Raw genomic sequence first — 19,855 nt, 5'->3', positions numbered from 1 at the left:
TTGGCTCCAAGTATCCTTCACACTTCTCAAGAGTTATCCCACTCTTGAACAACCTCTCAAGTGATACCCCTCACTTGAGAAAATTCATCTCAAAGATTTACAAATAAAATGATCTCTCAAAAATCCTAACACAAGAACTTTAAGCTCAAATGATATAAGAAAAACTAGGATTGAATGGTGCACTAAAGATATGCAAGTTTTGGAATAATGGTGCACTAAAAAAATACTCTTCCAAGGCTCAAATATAATCAAGAAATATTTGGGAAGGTTTAGCTTATTAAACAATAAAGTTTGGAGCCTTTTTATAGAAGAAAAAAGTCATACTAGTCGTTGGGGGTTCGACCGGTCGAGCTAGGGGTCGACCGGTTGACTAGCCGTTAAGAAAAGTGACCGTTGGGCCTCAACCGGACCTTAACTGGTTGAGGTTCAACCTTGACCGGGAAGAGAAGACCACTGGGAGAGAGAGAAACTTTTTGGCCTCCCTCAACCAGTCCTCGACCGGACGAGCACAACCGGTCGACCGGTTGAACCGGTTGAGCCATTTTTTTGGCTCAACACTCAACCTTTTTCAACTTAAAACCTTTTAACATAAGTTTGAAAATCATTTAATACAAGGTTTTAGTTGAAAACATAAAATCATCCAATTTTTAAGATATTTAAAACAATATTACTCTTAGATGATTTTGGTGCGTAAATAAAGAATGAAATGCATGAAAGTCCTAGTGCACCAACAACCTTACAAAGAGATCTTAAAAAGTTTTGGTCTTGAAAAACTCTTCTCTTTGAGGTGGTCTTCTTCTTCATGATTTCTCCTTGGCTTGATTTGTCTTTTGATTGCCACTTTGGAAGTTGTCTTACCTAATCACACTTGAAATATGATCATTAGTTCTAAACTTTGTTTTGTTATCATCAAAATCAAGATTAACCAAACCTTGGTTTCATAATATATATATATATATATATATATATATATATTATTAGTTAAAAGGGAGGGAGAGGCGAGTGGTGGGTACGGGAGGGGAAAAACAGAAAGCAATCTCGATACAAAAAATGCAACCGATTTAGAGTGTATAAAAAAGATATAATTTTTTATATTAAAAGCTGATTTTTCAGATTTCATAAAGTTAGGTTCCAAAAAGTATATATTTGTCAAATGACCCCATCAAAACACAAGTTTCCCTAGTTAAAATATTATTGAAAAAAAAAAGAGAAAATGGAAAAATGAATTTCTGAAAATTGTCTCTACACAGATAATTTTTTTTTTTTTAAGAAGCCTTCTTGAAGTGAGACTATTTCTCCATATTTTTTTTTCAATGGAGAAATCGTATGAGACGATTTCTTCCCTAATTTTGTTTTTTTTTTTTAAATATCTCTTCAAGAATTGATTTTAACCTATAATTTTTTTTTAAAAAAAATTAAAAATCATGTTTAGATGATTTTTTTATTATAATTTTTTTTTAAAAATAAATTCTCTTTTGAAGAGACGATTTTAAAATGAAATAATGATTTTTTTTTTATTTGAAAAAAATTACGATAAATTTCGAATTATTTTTTCCACTACAGGATTTAAACTACGGTACTCTTGTAAAAAATCCAATTGTCTACACCCATAATGCTCAAGGAATAACACAAGTGTACAGCTACACAGGGAGTCTAATTTCATTCTCTAATACTCTAATAATTTAATGGTTTGATGGTAAAAATCTGAACCATTTTGTACAACATTCACAGTTTTGGACACATTAGCATGATGATTGGATCATTGTTTCAAAATTAGTTCCACATATTATTTATTGTTTTTTATTTTTTGCAAATTATATAATTTTCATTCAATTACTTGGTAATTTTTTCCTAGAGTACAAAAAAATGTGTTTATTATTTTTAGTTCAATTTAATGACCAAATAAACTATACATGATCAAAACTTTGTAAAGGTTATAGAGAAAATAATACTAGGGTAAATAAGTAATCATATTTTAGCCTCATAAATTTAGTTAGTTTGTTTTCAAGATATAAATATTTTCTAATCGATGTGAGATAACATATTCATATCAATAAAAACTTTAACACCGGATAAAATTTTATATATCTTATTTTTTTAAAACAGTTTCTGTTGGGCCCTTCTTCTGTGTGACCTCTTGGGGTAGCTGCTCCAACTTATCCTCCTTGAATACTCTACAAAAGAGTGTTCAGATAGGTTTCGGACTGACTTCTTCGATGGTTAAGTTACTTAAAGCCTTTTCGTCTTAGGAAGAAAGAAATGCAAAAAAACCACTTACTTCCATTCTCATCATTTCATTGTCTTATATCATGGATTGTGTAATCCTTTTTCATAACTAATATTCTTTCAAACTTTCCTTTTAATGGTGCAATAACATCTCATTGATAGTGCGAAACAGTTGAGTGAGCATAACAGATGTGTATTTATGAAGCAATCTTACTCGGTTAGGTTTTGTGTGTATGGGGTTCATTGCTTGTTTATGGGAGGAGTACGAGTTCCCACAATTTCCGCTTTACCTATATCAAGAGAAGATAAAAAATATAAACAATGTTAATTTAAAAAAAAATAGAAATTCGTATACAAAATATAAAAAGCAAAAATTTACAGTGTATTCTTAAAAGCTATTTTCAATGCAATGAAATTTTTAAATCCTTAAATAAACATATCCCGTAATAATATATAAAATTTTTAAATCCCTCAAAGAGAGGATTAAAAATGAGCATTAGATCAGTAATCCCTATTTTATTTCCTACTTAGTCATAATCCAAACACAAGATTAAAATTTTAAATCCTATCCCACCATCTAATCCAATCAACCAAACTTAGCCAAAGAATATGAGTCTTAAAGAAAAATAAACAATAATAGATATTAAAATTTAAAAATTATACAACTAAAACCATTCGCGGGGATAGCTCAGTTGGGAGAGCGTCAGACTGAAGATCTGAAGGTCGCGTGTTCGATCCACGCTCACCGCATTCTTACGTTTTCATGGAAAGGCTCAAACATTCTCCCAATTTATGATTTTTAACACACTCACATAAGACTATTCCATGAGTGACAGTCCCTTTTGGAGGCTCCATGGAAGAGTTTCAGGGCTTCAGATAAGATGGTGCTATGTGAAACTACACTGGGTTGAGGCATGAGGTGAAGAAGCTTGTGGGCATCAGACAAGGCCTGGGAATTGATGTAGGACTGAAGGAGGATGTTTGGTTATGGAAAATGTAAGGGAACAAAAAAAAAAAGAAAGACAGGATGACGAATACCCTAACTCCTTATGACTTAATAGCACCAGATATTGAAACTAGACTCGCTGTATAAACATAAACTTGTGGTGCATCCATATCAGGATCATTGTTGAGAGTCTGTATGCGTCTCAGACCATTGGTCTTTGGATTGTAAGCCACCAACTTCTTATAGCGTTCCAGCAATATTTCACCATCTCCCATTAGACCAACTACTTCAATGTATTGACTGATAGACACTCCATGTGGTGGTTTTATGTCAATTCTATATTCTCTCACCCACTCTTTCTTCTCATAATCCTTCAACTTCCATATCTCAATGTGTGTACCCAATGAAAAATCAACCATACCCAGATAGCCTCTCAGGTCGACCAACTCAAACCACTTAGAAACTTTTGAGGGGAATTCTTGATGAGGGATTGAGTTAAATTCCTCGTCTTTGATGTTAAAAGAAATCACCATGCTCTTCAAATTATCAGGATTGAATTCATAGTTAACCAGCCAATGCAATGCACCACTTGCATATACAGCCCTTTTATAAAGAGGATAACAAGGAATTTGGCTAATCTCTCTCCATGAGCTTGTGGTTCCCACAGTGTATACCTCAGCACCCAACCGATATCCTCGCTTGGCCCAATCAAAATCCCGAAAAAATACGTGAACAATCTTATACTTTTTAATCGAAGAATCAAACCCCAATCCATACCTGTCCAAGTGTGGCCAACGGGACATGACTGTGGACTCTGGCAGCATGAGAAGCTCTCCTCTAAGAGGATTAGATACAAGGGCTTCCTCCTCTTTGCCACATTTTACAAAGCAAAGTAAACCGTGGCAGGAATTCTCCAATTCGTACCTCCCTCTATTGGGAAACTCAACAATGGCCTTGGGAGACCTGTCATGTTCTTTCATCAACCGCAAGCTGCTTGTTCTATGTCTGACATGAAACCAATGGGCTAGAATCAGAGCTTCTTCACGAGTAGTGGCTTGAGCTAAGTGCATGTTGGGAAGACAAGGGTCGTCAATGAAGTTGCACCACTGTTTACATACACACCTTAATTGGAAAAGCCACTTTACGGGTATTCTTGAAAAGATTTCCAAGATAAGCTCTCTTGGAATTTTTTCATTCATGATTCTGACTGTAGGTTCTTCCATGTTTTGATGAGTTATGCCTTCATATATAGAGAGAGACGTCTACTAGGATCAGGAAACATAGGATTGGATAGTTGCCTTATTTATGGAGGAAGAGTTCTACTTGAAAACGTGTGTAGGGACTTCTATGAATTCCCATTGGACCTGCAATTTATAATGAATTAAGCCTTGATCTAAGAAATCTTAATGTAGAAAGAAAAAAATAAATTGTATCAAATATCCCATAAACCATAATACAATTGGATACAAAACGTGGCAGATAAGCTCGAGTCATGCAATAATCCACCACCTTGCATTATATTAATCTTTTAAAACACCTCATCTTCCCATTGAAAAAAAATAAACTTTATTTTTTAATAATAAAACAAAAAAATATTAAAAATATCATTAAAAACTAAATATATCAAAATAAGATATTAATTTCTACCAAAAAAATAATTTTTTTTTTTTTTATATTTAAATCTCTATAATAAATATGAAATCATATATATTCTTCGAGTAATTAGACAACATCCCTCTTCTAGTATTCCCATGGGAAACTACCCATTTGCTCTACTTGAATATTCATTAAATACACACTTTATTTTGAATATTTTGAATTAGAAAGAGGTGAATGAAAACAAACAATGAGAAAAGGAGGAAAATATTTAATGAAATTTCAAACTAATAGAGATCAGATGTATTTAGTAAAAATTTCAAGGAAGATAAATGAAATTAAAGATTTTTCGTATGATATGTTGAGTTATGAAAATTGATCAGAGCATATAAAAACAATGAATGAATCATAGAATAGAAAAATGATATTTATTTACCAAAAAAATATTTACTTTTAATGTAAGTAAAAATTAAAAAATAAAGCTAAACAATTTCATTACTAAATTATACATAATATTGAAGTAAATCTCGAATTTAATTGGACTGTTTGATAATAAAAAAATTAGAAATTACTTGTAATATTACATTTTCTTAAATATTTTTTCCCAAATATTATATAAATAATAAAAATATCATCCGATATTAATTTTTAAAAAAATAAAAACTCTTATAAAAAAAATACAAACTTTTATAAAAATAAAAATAAAAAAACAGAAAATTATCTTGTATTCTTAAAAACTTTTTTCAGGATTTTTAAAATTGCGAAAGAATTTCATCTTTAGTTAGAAACTTAGAATACAAGTGTGGGCTAAGTAAATCAATAAACAATCCCCATGTGGGCTAAGTAATTAGTAGACAATCTCGATCCAATAATCCTAATCCTATTAAAAATACCAACAAAAATAAAGATCGGATTATAAATAATAAGAATAAAAAACATTAATAATTAGAATAAAATTAAGAGTTCTACTTATAGTAACGCTGATAATTTATTCAGCATAGGGACATGCCGAATTTGGTCTCTGATGACACTTTTTTAGTGAAGGATAGGAATGGGTCAATTATTTCATATATTTTGATATTGAACTCATAAATCTATTCACTATTCAGCTGCCTGCCCTGCTTGGAATGCAATCATTGCAGCTCTTGGGCAGAATGGAAACAAAGAAAAAAACACTTGCCCTCTGTGTTAGGATGCTCTGATCGAGGATGGAACCTGATGAGTTCACTCAAGGCAATGTTTAAAAACCTTATGTAGGTTGGCAAGCTTTGAATTATGGCATGGAGATCCACAACAAGATTATAGAATCCAGGATGGGATTGAACAGTTTTGTTGGAACTGCTCTTGTTGGTAAGCAGATTCATGCTCAAATCATCAAGAAAGAATTGCAATCAGAAGTTTATGATATATCCAGCACTCTAGTTTATGTGTAAAAATGTTGGACCATTATTCCTGCTTAGTGGGGATAATGGGGAGGTCAGGCAAAGTAAGCAAAGCTTTGGAGCTTATTGAGCCTTTTGAGATGGCAAGATCCATGGGAATGTAGAGGTGGCAAAAAAGGCAGCCTATTCTATTCTGCAACTGGACCCTCAAGATTCTGCTGCTTATGTTCTATCAAATATTTCTGCTAATGCTGGGATGTGAGCCAAGTTACAAAGTTGGGGAAGATGATGAGCCTTAATGGGCTAAAAAAGGAAGCTGGATTGAGATAAAGAGTGAAGTACATACTCTCCTTGTTGGTGATAAGGTTCACCTAAGAAGCAAAGAGACATGAGAACCTGGATGTGTCAACCGATGAGATGAAGTGGGCTCGGTATATGCCTGATACTGATTTTATTCTTAACAGTGATGAATTGTGTTGTGCAAATGCCTGATACGAATTTTCTCTTAATGATGGGCATATAGAGTGTGGGAACTCAGTAATCATTCAGAAATTTGAGGTTCCTGAACCATTGGGTTATGTTTAATGTTTAGTTCCTGGAAAATATTAAGGAAAGAAAAAAAATGCAAAGGAAAATGAATTTTTCATGTTTGGTTGTCCTATGAAAATATAAAAGAAAATCAAATATAATTAAAACTAATTAAAAACTTATGTATTTTAAAATTATTTAATCTTTATATTAATGAGTTAAAATAAATAAAATGAGTTTAAAGTAAAAAATAAAAATAACATATCAACTTTTAATCCATTTTTTATTTTTCTTCACTTTTTCTTTCCTTCTATTTTTCCTTTGTATTTTCTTTCCCTTGCATTTTCCCTCAAATTTTCTGAGAACCAAACATAGCCTTGAGGATGTGTACCTGTTCAGCAATTGGTAACAGGAGTCATGATTTGTTGTGTGGTAGACAAGAAATCACTCTATATGCTTGATAAATTATTTCTGGAGAAAATCCATCAAAATTTCCAGAACAGGAAGTATGAAGGAACCAAGACAATGATCCAATGGCCACAGATTGAAAATGAAGAGAGCTGCAGCAGATTAAGATCATCAAACATAAGAAACAACGAAGATTCAATCCTGTGATTGTTGTCAATGAATTGAATTAACACAAGAAAACTTGATAGGTTCAACCCACAAAACACAAAATTTCTAATGCAAAAATGGATTCGTGAGACCCAAGTATGCATTAAAAGCAAGGAAACCAAGACCATGAATCTGATCATATAGAGCTGTATTGAAGAAATAACCAACTTGCAGAAAAGCATATGGATCAAACCATAAAGCCCGTCTCTGGTTGTGATAAAACTAAAGACAAGAAAATAAATTAGAACTCTTAATGTATGCTTTATGTTGATTTCTGTCCAGATGATGAAAAAATCTAAGCTATAAAACTGTAGTTCCTTTACTTTTCCTACATTTTTTTTGGCAACCAAACAAAGCAACTCAAAATGATGATAAACATGCGAGGAAAAAAACCTTGAGTCAGTCTGAAGATCAATCTTTGAGGAAGAGCTCCTAGAGACCGGTGGCATGATATGTAATTACATGTATTTATATAGAAAAAAAATTGAACTCGCCAACTCGACTGTTGTCCTAAATAAGGAAGAATTCATAACAAAAACAGTTTCTATTGCTGTGAAAAAACAGAAACTGCAAAACAAACTGAATGATCCAAAAGACCAATCTTCAGCCTAGAGAAAGGACAAAATTAATGCAGGCAGTTCTCAAACTGCGAACCTTGCATTAGGTGTTTCCTTAGATTGATTTCTATGCAGTTAAACTCTCTCTCAGCAGTGCTATACTTCTGCAGGAAACTCATTTTCTCAGTTGTCAAATCTTCAGGTTTGAGGTGTGAACTATCTTCAAGGGTGAAGGGGTGGATCCACTTGTAAACCTTGATTTTCTTAAGGCTAACAACAACCCCAGATTGAGCAAACATGTTTCAGCACTGATGTGATGACTGGCAGATTTCAAGTGGCTGCTCTGAGACAAATATTAGCCAATTCACGGGAAAGTTGGCTCCTGGGTTTGGAACCTGACGGGTTGCTCCAAGAAATCCTTTCTTGCCAGGGCAGAAAATAAAAGCAACTAGGACAGTACTTTATCACAGGCCGCAAATTGGCAACTTATGAAAGAGAAGCCCCATTAGGGTGAATGGGAAGGCCCTGAGGTGGAAATGATTTAGTAGTCAAGATAAAGTAGCCAAACGCTCAGTTGAACCGAGACGAGAGAGAGAGAGAAACAAGTCCCGCTTCACTCTTTTTTCCAGGGATTTTAATGAACTCTTAATAAGGGCAGAGTATAAAGTTATGTTATTTAGCCTGTCAAAAGATAGGGTGGTCATAGAGAACGGAGTGGCAGGAATGCTTGACTTTAAAATGTCATTATTTATGACTGAAACAGAGCTCACTGCCTTTCTTTCTTCCTCAAGGAAATTCCCCATAGCAGTGAAACCTACTAGTAGCAGCCCGGGCATGTATCAAGATGGAATTGCAGGGCAACACCAATACCAATCACATCAACCCAACCCGGTGACTCTTCTTTCTAGTCTATCTCCTACGACGATGAGCTTTTGACAAAGGTGTGCTAGTGAAAGGGAGGGCTTTGAAGACTTGACAAACATTCAGGCGCAAAGGACGTATTCCCTTCAAGTCAATCATACAATTAACTCACTTCATCCAGAAAAGAAGATTTCATTTACTCAGTGTATCCAAGAGCAATAAACTCATGCTCCCACCCGATAAAATTTTTTGAAGCTGAATCACTTGCATTCTTCCACAGGCATTCTTTAATTTGTCTATGGTGTCAATTCACAACACTTAAGAGGAATTTTTCTTCCTCCAAGTTGAATAAAAGCAGCTTGCTGCCTCTTTATAGTGCATTCTGCCTTATTTCTAAAATGACAAGACTTGATATTTCTCCACATGACTTGCAAGAATTGACATACATTCATATATCATATCTGCTTGTGGGTGTGATTTATCTTCAACAACGAAAGGGTGGATCCTCTTTCCAACTTCAATCCAGCTACACCCAGGGTTCTTCTTCAATCCAAGCTCTTTTATCTTTAATCTTACTTTGCGTACTTCATCCCATTTCTTGACAGAAGCATACATGTTTGATAAAATTATGTAAGTTGATGGATCATCGGGATCCTTCTCAATAAGCAATCTTCCAATTTGCTCTCCCAAATCTAATTTCTTATGCAAATGGCAAGCAGAAAAAAGTGTGCTTAACAACCCAACATCTTCTCTGATGTCTGGTGTTCTTTGTAGTATTTCATAAGCTTCTCTCAATCTCCCAACACGTCCAAGCAGATCTATCAAGCATGAGTAGTGTTCAACCGCAGGTTTGAAACCATATTCAGCAATCATTTGATTGAAATAATAACACCCTTCATCAACCAGTCCAGCATGGCTACATGCAGACAAAATTGCAAGGAAGGTAACTTTGTCTGGTTTTGCATCTGATTGCTGCATCTTCTCAAAAAGCTTCAACGCTTCAAAAGCTTGGCCATGAGACCCATAGGCTGCAATCATAGAAGTCCATGAAACAAAGTCTCTCTCTGGTAATTGATTAAAAATATGTAGAGCTTCATCCACTGCACCACATTTAGCATACATATCAAGTAGAGCCCCCATGACTACTTCATTGATTTCTAACTTACTTTCAATGATGAAGTTATGGATCTCCTTGCCCTTCTCTAAGACTGCCAGTTGGGAACAAGCTGGTAAAACACTAGTAAATGTAATAGCATCTGGTTTTACACCAGCCTTTCTCATGTCAGTGAAGATGACAAGAGCCTCAAGATAAGAGCCTACTTTCACATATCCAGAAATCATTACGTTCCAAGAAACCACATTTGTTTTGGGCATATTTTGAAAGACATTTTCAGCTGACCCAATGTTGCCACATTTGAAGTATAGATCAATAAGGGAGCTGTTAACGAAGATATCAGCTTCTACTCTGTTTCTTATTATATATCCATGGATAAATTTTCCGAGTTGCAGGTTCACTGATCTAGAACAAGCCATCAATATGCTACTTAAAGTAGTCAAAGTTGGTCTAATTCCTTCCTCATCCATCCTCCTAAAAAGCTCAATGCAGGATTTGCTGTCACCTTTCAAACTATATCCTGCAATCATGGAGTTCCAAGAAACCACATTTTTTCTTTGGATTTGCTCGAAAACCTCTTTAGCCATCTCCAAACAACCACATTTTCCATACATGTCCACAAGAGCAGAGCTAACAAAACCATCCAACGCAAACCCACTTCTCACCAACTCCATATGAATCTCCTTCCCTCTTTCCAGATCCAAAAGCCTCGCACAGGACGAGATCACAGTCGTCAGCGTCACAGAATCAGGCTTAAACCCAGAAACCTTCATTTCTTCAAACAATTCCAACGCTTTCTCAGGCTGCCCATCCTGATAATAACAAGAAATCACATTGTTCCAGGAAGCCACATCTCTTTCAGGCATTTCATCAAACAACTTAATGGCATCCTCAAACACATTGCACTTTGCATACATCCCCACCGCAGAACTCATAACAACAACATCCATCGCAAACCCACTTTTGATCACATGGGTATGCACCATTTTACCATACCCAACTCTCCCTAACCCGCTACAAGCTTTTAGAACACTTGGGTAGGTGAAAGCATCCGGTTTGAGATACGGGAAATGCAGCAACCTATGAAAGACCTCAAGACCTTCAATGAAGATGAAATTCTTGGTGCAAGCAGCCATGAGGCCATTCCACAACGTAATGTCTAATGGGTTCTCAATGGTTTGGAAAACAAGCTTTGCAGATTGAAATAAATGGCAAGAGAAGTAGAGGTTGATGAGGCTCTTGCACAAGGTAATGTTGTTTTGTAAGCCTAGAGAGACTATTTTCTGGTGAATGAGTTTGCCCTGCTTCAGATATTTGGAATCAATGCATGTTTTCAAGAGAGATAGCAGCTTTGTGGTGTCCATCCAAACTTCCAAACACAGTGTTCACTCACACCAAGTTCCCTACAAAAATAGATGATATAAGAACATATGATTTTACCAATTCCATTTTTGCACAACTACTTTTGTAAACACCACCAATTAGAAGAGGCGGTATAACTTGTATATGTACCACAAATCAACACAATGTTCTTAAGGAGACAGACATCAAAGCAAGACCCCACAACCAAAATGTCAGCTCATCAACACCTTAACTAGCATAAACTCCTGGATGAGGCAATACCTGGACTTAAGACCTCACAAACTACACCAATTGATAATCTCACAGAGGACACAGCAGGATTTCATCATCAATTAGCAATATTTCTTCATTTATTAAAGCTCAGATGTCATATTTTACTGAAAAATGCTCCACATTACATCTTGTCAGTGACTTTAAGAGTAGAAAACTAACAGCATTCCTTGGAAAGTCCAAATTAGCCTCCAAAACTAGTTTCATTGCTTTTGAAGACAATTTTGCATAGATTTTAATCTCTCAAAACCCATAAAAAAAGATTGAAAAAATTAAAAAAAAGGCTCCACATGACCAACCGAACGATCATCTACGTTTAAGGTTCGTTCAGTTCACATACACATATTTAAACCTAACAGTTTGTTTGGTTGCTGACAACGGTTGAGGAAAAGAAACGAAAACTTGGAAGAGGAAAAAATAACACTTTTTCCCCATTCCTAAGATTTCCCGGAGACCAAACACAGCATTAAAAAAAATTACAATAGAGAAAATAGTGGAGATTATGAAAGGTTTGAAAGAAGTTGATATTACCAACAGTTCCTCCAACGCGCTGCCGGCCGTCACTCGAGCCAGACAACGGTTCCTCGCCAATACTCTATACCATATACCCTCGCCCTCTGTATCTGATTTGAGTTTGAATTTGAATTTAGGGATAACAGATTAAAAGGGACAAAACTCAAAATTGACATAGTAACATTTCACTTTTAATATCCTAAAAAATGTTCCATTCCGGACAGAAATACCCCTGCAATTCTCCCAAATTTTTATTGATTTTCCCTAAATATTTTATTTAGTAATGCTCATTTTATTAGGGAAATAATTTTGAAAAAAGTTTCATTAATTCATGGCTTTCAACTTCAAAATTATTTCTTCTTATTATTATTTTTTTAAGTAAAAAAAAATAATTTTGAAGAAAGTTGCATTAATTCATGGATTCCTATTTTAGATATTTTTCCCAATTTTGACTTGAACACTTATCATAAGATCAAAGTTGGTCAATGGTTACACCCCGTGAGGAGGATTTCACAAATTACTTTCCTTTACACCTTACAAATTTATTAGTTCGTTGAAATGAGAGGCCTATTGTCATTTGGGTTCACTTTCCCTCCTATTATATTTTTTTTTCCCCATTTTTTATTCTTTTTTCATCTCTTGATTTTTTATTTTATTTTCTTTGATTATTCTGATTTTTCTTCACATTTCTTCAAATTTTCAATGTAGATTCTCTTCAAATTTCTTCAACTTAAATTACTTAAAGTTGAGATCGTTTTTCAACCTATTTTAATTTTTAAATCAATATGTTAGCTTGCTAAAAAACAATATAATTAAGATTTCTTAAAAACAAAAATCAATTTTAAATGATTTATAAGAATATATTAGTTGAAATTAAACTTCTTTAAATATTTTTGTTTTGTTAATTTATAAGAAATATAAACCTGAAAAATTGTTTAAAAAAAATCGAAAGAAAAAAGATTTAGTGAGTGAAAATATCTTGATGGGTATTTTTATTCAACCAAGAAAATCACAGAGGAAGAGACAGTGGTTGAGTTCATTGTCGATGAACTCAAGTTCATTGATGATAGAGTGCAAATCCAATTTGAGGAGGGACATCTCGGTGATAATGGCGTCCAGTTCTTCAAGTTTGGATCTCATGATGTCGCCTTCACCCTCAAGGGCCTCAATCATGGCTTCTACACGAACCAGCATGACGTTGAGTCGAGTGGTGATCCTACTTAACAGCTTGTCCACCTTCTTTTTCATTGCCTTCACTTGGGCTTTGACGTCGTCAGAAGTTATGGCGGCAGCCGGCTGAGATGTTGACGAGGCTGAAGGAGAAGTGGGTGGCAGAAGTGGAGGCGGCAGCCTGGCTGACGGAGAGAGCGGAGCTGGTACTGGTGGAAAAGAAAAGGCAGGATCAATTAATATTGAGCTATGAATGCTTATATTGTAGTAGTAGGGAGAGAAAGGAAAGCATAGAGATAGAGGAGGGAAAGAAGAGTATAGGATAGTACCGAGAGCTTCTCCATGAGCGGTGGTGGCAGCAACGGCGGAGGTTAGAGGAGGGGAAGAGCTTTTCAAGGCCATGAGTCATGAGTATGCTCCGGCCGGCCCTTGAGCCCCTCAGGCCAGATAGGAAGAAGAAGAGAGTGAGAAAGAGAGATTTCTTTTATATCTCGACAATACAACCCCTCTGCTATATATATAGCAGGGTTTAGAAAAACAGAGGCTAACAGAGTTTTAACAAAAGAAAACTAAAACATAACTAAACCAAAAAATAACTAATGCTGTTGTAACAAACTAAACTACTAGTTGTTAATTGCTACTTTGCCTAATTGCTACTTTGCCTAATTTGCTCCCTCAAATGAAGCCTCTAAGAACCACTGAACCTGCTACTACTTTGCCTAATTTGCTCCCTCAAATGAAGCCTCTGGAAGCGAGCCTCTGGGAGCCACTGAACCTGCCACCATGAGTCACTGAACTTTCAAAAGAAGATCCGGAGAACATCCCAGCAACTGAACCTGCCACCATGAACCACTGAACTTTCAAAAGAAGATCCAGAGAACATCACAGCCAGCAACTGAACCTGCCACCATGAGCCACTGAACCTGCCACCATTAACTTCAATCATTCAAGCTTTTTACCACTCAGTAGAAGCAATCAGACTTTCAAAAAGGACTAATCTCCATTCTTCAGATCAAGAGAAGCAACAGTAAGCTTTTCACGCAGCTTGTCAAAGAACCTGAAAGATAAAGGCTTTGTGAACACATCTGCAACTTGATCCTCAGTTGGTACATGATTGACCACCAGCTTCCTCTCCATTACTTTCTCTCTTACAAAATAAAGGTCTAACTCCATATGCTTAGTCCTCGAATGCAAAACTGGATTAGCTGAAAGGGAAACAGTACTTATATTGTCACACCAAATTACAGGAACCATAGTCATCTTAGTTTGGAGCTCAGACAAAAGGGACTGCAACCATAACATTTCTGAGGTCAAGCTAGCCAAGCTTCTATATTCTGCTTCAGTACTAGATCTGGAAGTAGTGTGCTGCTTTTTTGAACTCCATGAAACCAAGCTTTTCCCAAGAAAAACACAATGCCCAGATGTAGACCTTCGATCATCAACATCACTCCCCCAGTCAGCATCACAAAACCCCACTAAATTCATAGTTTCTGATGGCTTCAACACAATACCAAGATCTGTAGTGCCATTGAGATACCTTAAAATTCGTTTGACAGCCTTCCAATGAGTATCTAAAGGCTTCTGCATAAATTGGCAAACCTTGTTAACACTAAAAGCAATCTCGGGTCTAGTGATGGTTATGTATTGCAAAGCTCCAACAACACTTCTGTACTCAAAAACATTATCAATTGGATCACCCATTCCAGCTGAAAGTTTTAGACCAGAAAGCATAGGAGTGGGAAGTGACTTAGCTCCATCCATTTTAGTCTTCTTGAGCAAATCCTGAATGTATTTTTTTTGAGAAAGATGAAGTCCACCATCTGCAGTTTTCTTTACCTCAATTCCCAAAAAATAGCTAAGCTCACCAAGATCTTTAAGGGAAAACAAACCCCTTAACCTTGAGATAAGCTCGTGAATCTCTTGACTACTACTCCCTGTCACAACAATGTCATCAACATAAACAAGAACAAAGAGAGAAGAACAGTTGGTAAACCTTACAAATAGGGACTGATCTGACTTAGTGGAAGAAAAACCAAACTGTTGAAGAGAAATCTTGAGTTTGTCAAACCAAGCCCGAGGTGCCTGCTTTAAGCCATACAAGGCCTTATGTAGTTTGCAAACTAGCTTTTGTTCTTGATTGGTTTTTCCATCAAAACCTGGAGGTTGGTCCATGTAAACTTCCTCTTGCAATTCACCATTTAAAAAGGCATTATTGACATCCAACTGCCTTATACACCAGCTTTGAGAAACAGCAATAGCAAGAACAACTCTAATTGTAGTAGGCTTCACAACTGGGCTGAAGGTTTCATAAAAATCAAAACCAGGAACTTGAGAGTAGCCCTTTGCTACTAGACGAGCTTTGTACCTAGAGACAGAACCATCAGGATTCCTTTTGAGTTTAAAAACCCATCTGCACCCAACAGAAGTTCTGTTAGTTGGAAGAGAAACCAAAGACCAAGTCTTGTTCTTCATCAAAGCTCTAAATTCTTCATCCATTGCTTCTTTCCATTTGGGATGAGAGATTGCTTCCTGGAAAGTATTAGGTTCTTCAACATTAAGATCAACAGTATAGACTTTTGGTTTAAAAATACCATTCTTTGACCTCGTAACCATATGATGTGGCTGTTGTGGGAAAGTGACTGGTCTTGTATTGATAGATTCATTTGGTTCATCTGAATTTGTTGATAAAGGAATTGTACCAGGAAGAGCATATAGATTAGAAGAAGAAGGTATGGAAGCTGACTCATTTAGAATTGGCACAGTTGAAGAAGAATCAGTGTTTGATAAATCTTGTTGAACAGACCTAATGTCTGAACCAAGATTCTCATCAAGTTGATGACTTGATTGAGCTGAAGATGTGGGAAGTGACAGTGAAGGACTGACACTTAGTGGCTCTAGGTTCTTAACTAAAGGAATGCAAGGAAGACCAACCGTTGAATGTGAAACAATTTGAACAGGTTTTTGAAGTCTATCTGCAAAAGGAAACCTAGTTTCATCAAAGACAACACTTCTAGAAATAAACATTCTTCCTTGCTGATTTAAGCATTTATACCCTTTGTGTTTAGAACTGTAACCAAGGAAAGTACAAGGTGAGGACCTAAAATCTAGTTTATGTTTATTGTAAGGTCTTAGGTGAGGAAAACAAAGGCAGCCAAACACCTTAAGTTGAGAATAATTGGGTTTAGAATTAAACAAAAACTCATAGGGACACTTTTGCTTTAAGACCTCAGTAGGCAACCTGTTGATAAGAAAAACAGCTGTGGAAAAAGCATCAGGCCAATATTTAAGTGGAAGAGAAGCTTGAGCAAGAAGAGTCAAACCTAATTCCACTATATGTCTATGCTTTCTTTCAATAATGCCATTCTGTTTTGAAGTATGAGGACATGAAAGCCTATGTATTATACCATTTTGTTCAAAATAGGCTTTCAAACTTCTAAATTCACCACCCCAATCTGTTTGAAAGGTTTTGAGTTTACAACCAAATTGGAGTTCAGCTTGAGCTTTAAACATTAAAAAGGCTTCTCTAGTTTGTGACTTAGTTTTCAAGAAATAAACCCAGGTGTATCTAGAGTATGCATCAACAAAAGAAACATAATATGTGAACCCATAAGAAGAATTGATTGGAGCTGGCCCCCATAAATCTGATACAACTAATTGAAGAGGCTTAGTATACACAGTTTGAGAAATTGGAAAAGGCAAATTATGACTTTTCCCGAGCTGACAAGCTGAACAAATTGAAGAACCAGATTTGGTAGAAAATGGAATTTTATTATCATTGAGAACCTGTGTTACAATTTTTGAGGCCGGATGACCAAGCCTTTTATGCCACAGATCAAAAACATGAAAACTAGAATTGGTCTTTTCAGGAAAATCAGAATTGTCATTATGCACAAGAGAAGCATTACAACATGTAAGTTCATTTTTACCATTTGATAAAGAAAGACCAGATGCTTTTCCAAATAGTTTCTTTGATAGGTTGAACTGATAGAGTCCTTTATGCAGATTGCCCTGCAAGAGTAAAGAGTGATTAGATATGTCTTTAACAAAACAAACCTTTGGATGAAACTCAAAATAAACATTATTATCTCTAGCAAATTGAGAAACACTTAACAAATTCTTCTTAATTGCAGGAACTCTAAGAATATTTTTAAGGAAAAGAACTTTATTTGGACTAGAAGAAGAAGGAAAAACAGATAAACCAATGTGTGAAATTTTAAGTCCAGTCCCATTTCCCATGTGGATTTTTGAGTTACCATTATACTCAGCACCAGAATTGAGGTTGCCAAGATCATGAGTAACATGGTTTGTGGCTCCTGAATCTGGGAACCAACAACAATTTTGAAGATCTTCAGGAGTGGCAACCATTGCTTCCATTTCTGAGTAATCTTGATTTTCTTGAGCATCATACTCAGTGAGATTGACATTTCCAGCACTAGAAATTGAACCAGATGCTCCATTCCTTGCACCACTTCCTAAAACACCAGGAGTAGGTCCATTAGCAGGCATATTCCCATGGAAATTTGGATCATACCTATAGAAGCAACGATGAACAGTATGACCAAATTTATTGCATAGTTGACACTGAGGCTTGATTCCTCCTTGAGCTCTGCCACGACCTCTTCCTCTGTTATGAACAAAAGACCCTCTAGTCACCTGATTTCCTCCAAATTGATTCCTATTCTGAAAACCACTAGAAGGGTAGCCATTAGAGTTCCAAGAGGAAGAAGGACCTCTATTAGAATACTGAGAGGTGTAATTCACAGAAAGATCATTAGAAGAGATTTTGTGTGCAATTCTTCCTTCATGAGCAATCAAAGTCGAGGTGACATATTGAAGAGAAGGAGAAGACTTTTTCGAGGAGATAACAGCAATGACAGACTCGTATTCATCTCCGAGACCTTGCATTATAGCAAGTATATGATCTGTGTCTGAAATTTTGTGACCAGCAGTAGCAAGAAGATCACAATAATTCTTCATTTTGGTAAGATAATCTCTCATAGTCAGACCATCCTTTTTTAACATCTGCATTTGACTCTTGTAGAACATAACCTTTGCAGAAGATTGAGAATTGAAATTCTGGGAAATTGTATTCCATACCTCAAAAGCTGAAGAACACCCAACAACTTGAGGCAAGAACGCACTTCCGATTGAAGATAGAAGCCAAGAAATCAACAGATGATCTTGGCGTTGGTAATCTCTGAACTTGGGATTTGGAACCAAAACCCCTATTTTATCAGTGACCATCTTTGGTGGAACTTGCTCTGTTCCAAACAAGAAACCTTCAAGACCATAACCCCGTACAGCATTTTCAATTTGATACTTCCACATCAAGAAATTATCATCCTCCAGACGCATCGTAATAAGCTGACTCAAAGGGCTTATTACCATTCTCAAAGATTCGTCTGTGGTCGTCGGATTGCCTCTTCTAGCTTCAGCTGAAGGATCCGAATGTAACACCTCTCCAGTAGTCTGATTCACAGCGGCCATTGATGCGTGAGCACTGTAGCTCTGATACCAAGATAGGAAGAAGAAGAGAGTGAGAAAGAGAGATTTCTTTTATATCTCGACAATACAACCCCTCTGCTATATATATAGCAGGGTTTAGAAAAACAGAGGCTAACAGAGTTTTAACAAAAGAAAACTAAAACATAACTAAACCAAAAAATAACTAATGCTGTTGTAACAAACTAAACTACTAGTTGTTAATTGCTACTTTGCCTAATTGCTACTTTGCCTAATTAGGCCTCATAGTAGTATATATATAGACACATTATTAATGAATCACCAAAGCTTTCTTCATCTTCAGACCCTGTCCTTTCAAGTCCCCCATGCTCAATTCCTTTTCCTTTTTGGGGAAGTGGAGTAATCAGTCTTGAAAATGAAAGGTAACTGATTTTTATTGCTGCTCTTGAGCACCCCTTTTTTGGTTTTTTTCACAGAAGCTAAAACTTAGAAGAAAATTTTGTGGTGGAAAAATGGCCAGAGAAAAAAAGGAAAAAAATTTCCGTTGCCGGGAATCGAACCCGGGTCTCCTGGGTGAAAGCCAGATATCCTAACCGCTGGACAACAACGGATTGATGTTAAATGAGGAACAAAAAATTATTTATATATAATAAAAAGGTTCTTAGTATGAAAACATTTTTTTTTTTTTTAATTTTCTTGCTTTTTCTTAACCATTTTAAAATTTGAATAAGTTAATATTTGGCTTAGGTGGTATTTGTTTTTTGGCTTAATAGAAAAATGTAAATATTTTAGCTTTTTTTATTCAACTAAAAGTAACTTGTTGATACTATCCAACATAGCTAAAGTGAGCTTATTATCAATAAGTTTAGTTTAATGATATTAGTTGATGTCAATAAGTTACTTTTAGCGGAATAGAAAAAGCCAAAATATTTGACTTTTTCTATTCAATCAGAAAATAAACACCACTTTACTGTATTGAGAGTCCAACTGAATCTATGCTACAAGCCTTGAGAATCCTGGTGCAAGCAGACCCTGGCCCATGAGCCCATTCCACAAAGAAATGTGTCATTTGGAAAGCAAACTTTGCAGATTGAAATAAATGGGATTCTGGTGAAAATGAGTTTGCCCTGCTTCAAAGATTTGGAAATTAATGCATGTTTTTAATAGAGACAACAACTTTGTGGCGTACATTTTCTTAATAGTGTGTTTGGTAGTGTTAGTGTTTTTAGTAGAAAATATGATTTTTTTTTTT

At 35.6% G+C, this 19,855-nt stretch overlaps 3 protein-coding genes and 2 non-coding genes across 5 annotated transcripts; 1 reads left to right on the top strand and 4 right to left on the bottom strand.

The window, feature by feature from the left end:
* Nucleotides 1–2,903: 2,903 nt before the first annotated feature.
* Nucleotides 2,904–2,976, top strand: TRNAF-GAA (transfer RNA phenylalanine (anticodon GAA)). The gene has a single exon. It is a non-coding gene; the product is annotated as a tRNA-Phe (tRNA).
* Nucleotides 2,977–3,095: 119 nt separating this feature from the next.
* LOC104879672 (F-box protein At3g07870) lies at nucleotides 3,096–4,371 on the bottom strand. The gene has a single exon (XM_010653364.3). The coding sequence runs from the start codon at nucleotides 4,369–4,371 to the stop codon at nucleotides 3,274–3,276; it is 1,098 nt and encodes a 365-aa protein (XP_010651666.3). The 3' UTR covers nucleotides 3,096–3,273.
* A 3,324-nt stretch (nucleotides 4,372–7,695) lies between these two features.
* LOC100246628 (pentatricopeptide repeat-containing protein At5g27110) lies at nucleotides 7,696–12,132 on the bottom strand. The gene is made up of 2 exons (XM_002275501.4): nucleotides 11,989–12,132; nucleotides 7,696–11,228 (listed from the first exon to the last, which is right to left on the bottom strand). The coding sequence occupies exon 2, from the start codon at nucleotides 11,187–11,189 to the stop codon at nucleotides 9,105–9,107; it is 2,085 nt and encodes a 694-aa protein (XP_002275537.1). The 5' UTR covers nucleotides 11,190–11,228; nucleotides 11,989–12,132; the 3' UTR covers nucleotides 7,696–9,104.
* An 824-nt stretch (nucleotides 12,133–12,956) lies between these two features.
* On the bottom strand, nucleotides 12,957–13,738 carry LOC109122772 (uncharacterized). The gene is made up of 2 exons (XM_019220488.2): nucleotides 13,470–13,738; nucleotides 12,957–13,349 (listed from the first exon to the last, which is right to left on the bottom strand). Exons 1-2 carry the CDS (start codon nucleotides 13,540–13,542, stop codon nucleotides 12,967–12,969), a joined length of 456 nt encoding a protein of 151 aa, XP_019076033.1. The 5' UTR covers nucleotides 13,543–13,738; the 3' UTR covers nucleotides 12,957–12,966.
* Nucleotides 13,739–19,142: 5,404 nt separating this feature from the next.
* On the bottom strand, nucleotides 19,143–19,214 carry TRNAE-UUC (transfer RNA glutamic acid (anticodon UUC)). The gene has a single exon. It is a non-coding gene; the product is annotated as a tRNA-Glu (tRNA).
* Nucleotides 19,215–19,855: the final 641 nt, after the last annotated feature.

Source organism: Vitis vinifera, chromosome 6 (genome assembly GCF_030704535.1).
Source record: "Vitis vinifera cultivar Pinot Noir 40024 chromosome 6, ASM3070453v1".
Taxonomy (NCBI): Eukaryota; Viridiplantae; Streptophyta; class Magnoliopsida; order Vitales; family Vitaceae; genus Vitis; species Vitis vinifera.
This window is presented reverse-complemented; position numbering and strand designations above follow the sequence as displayed.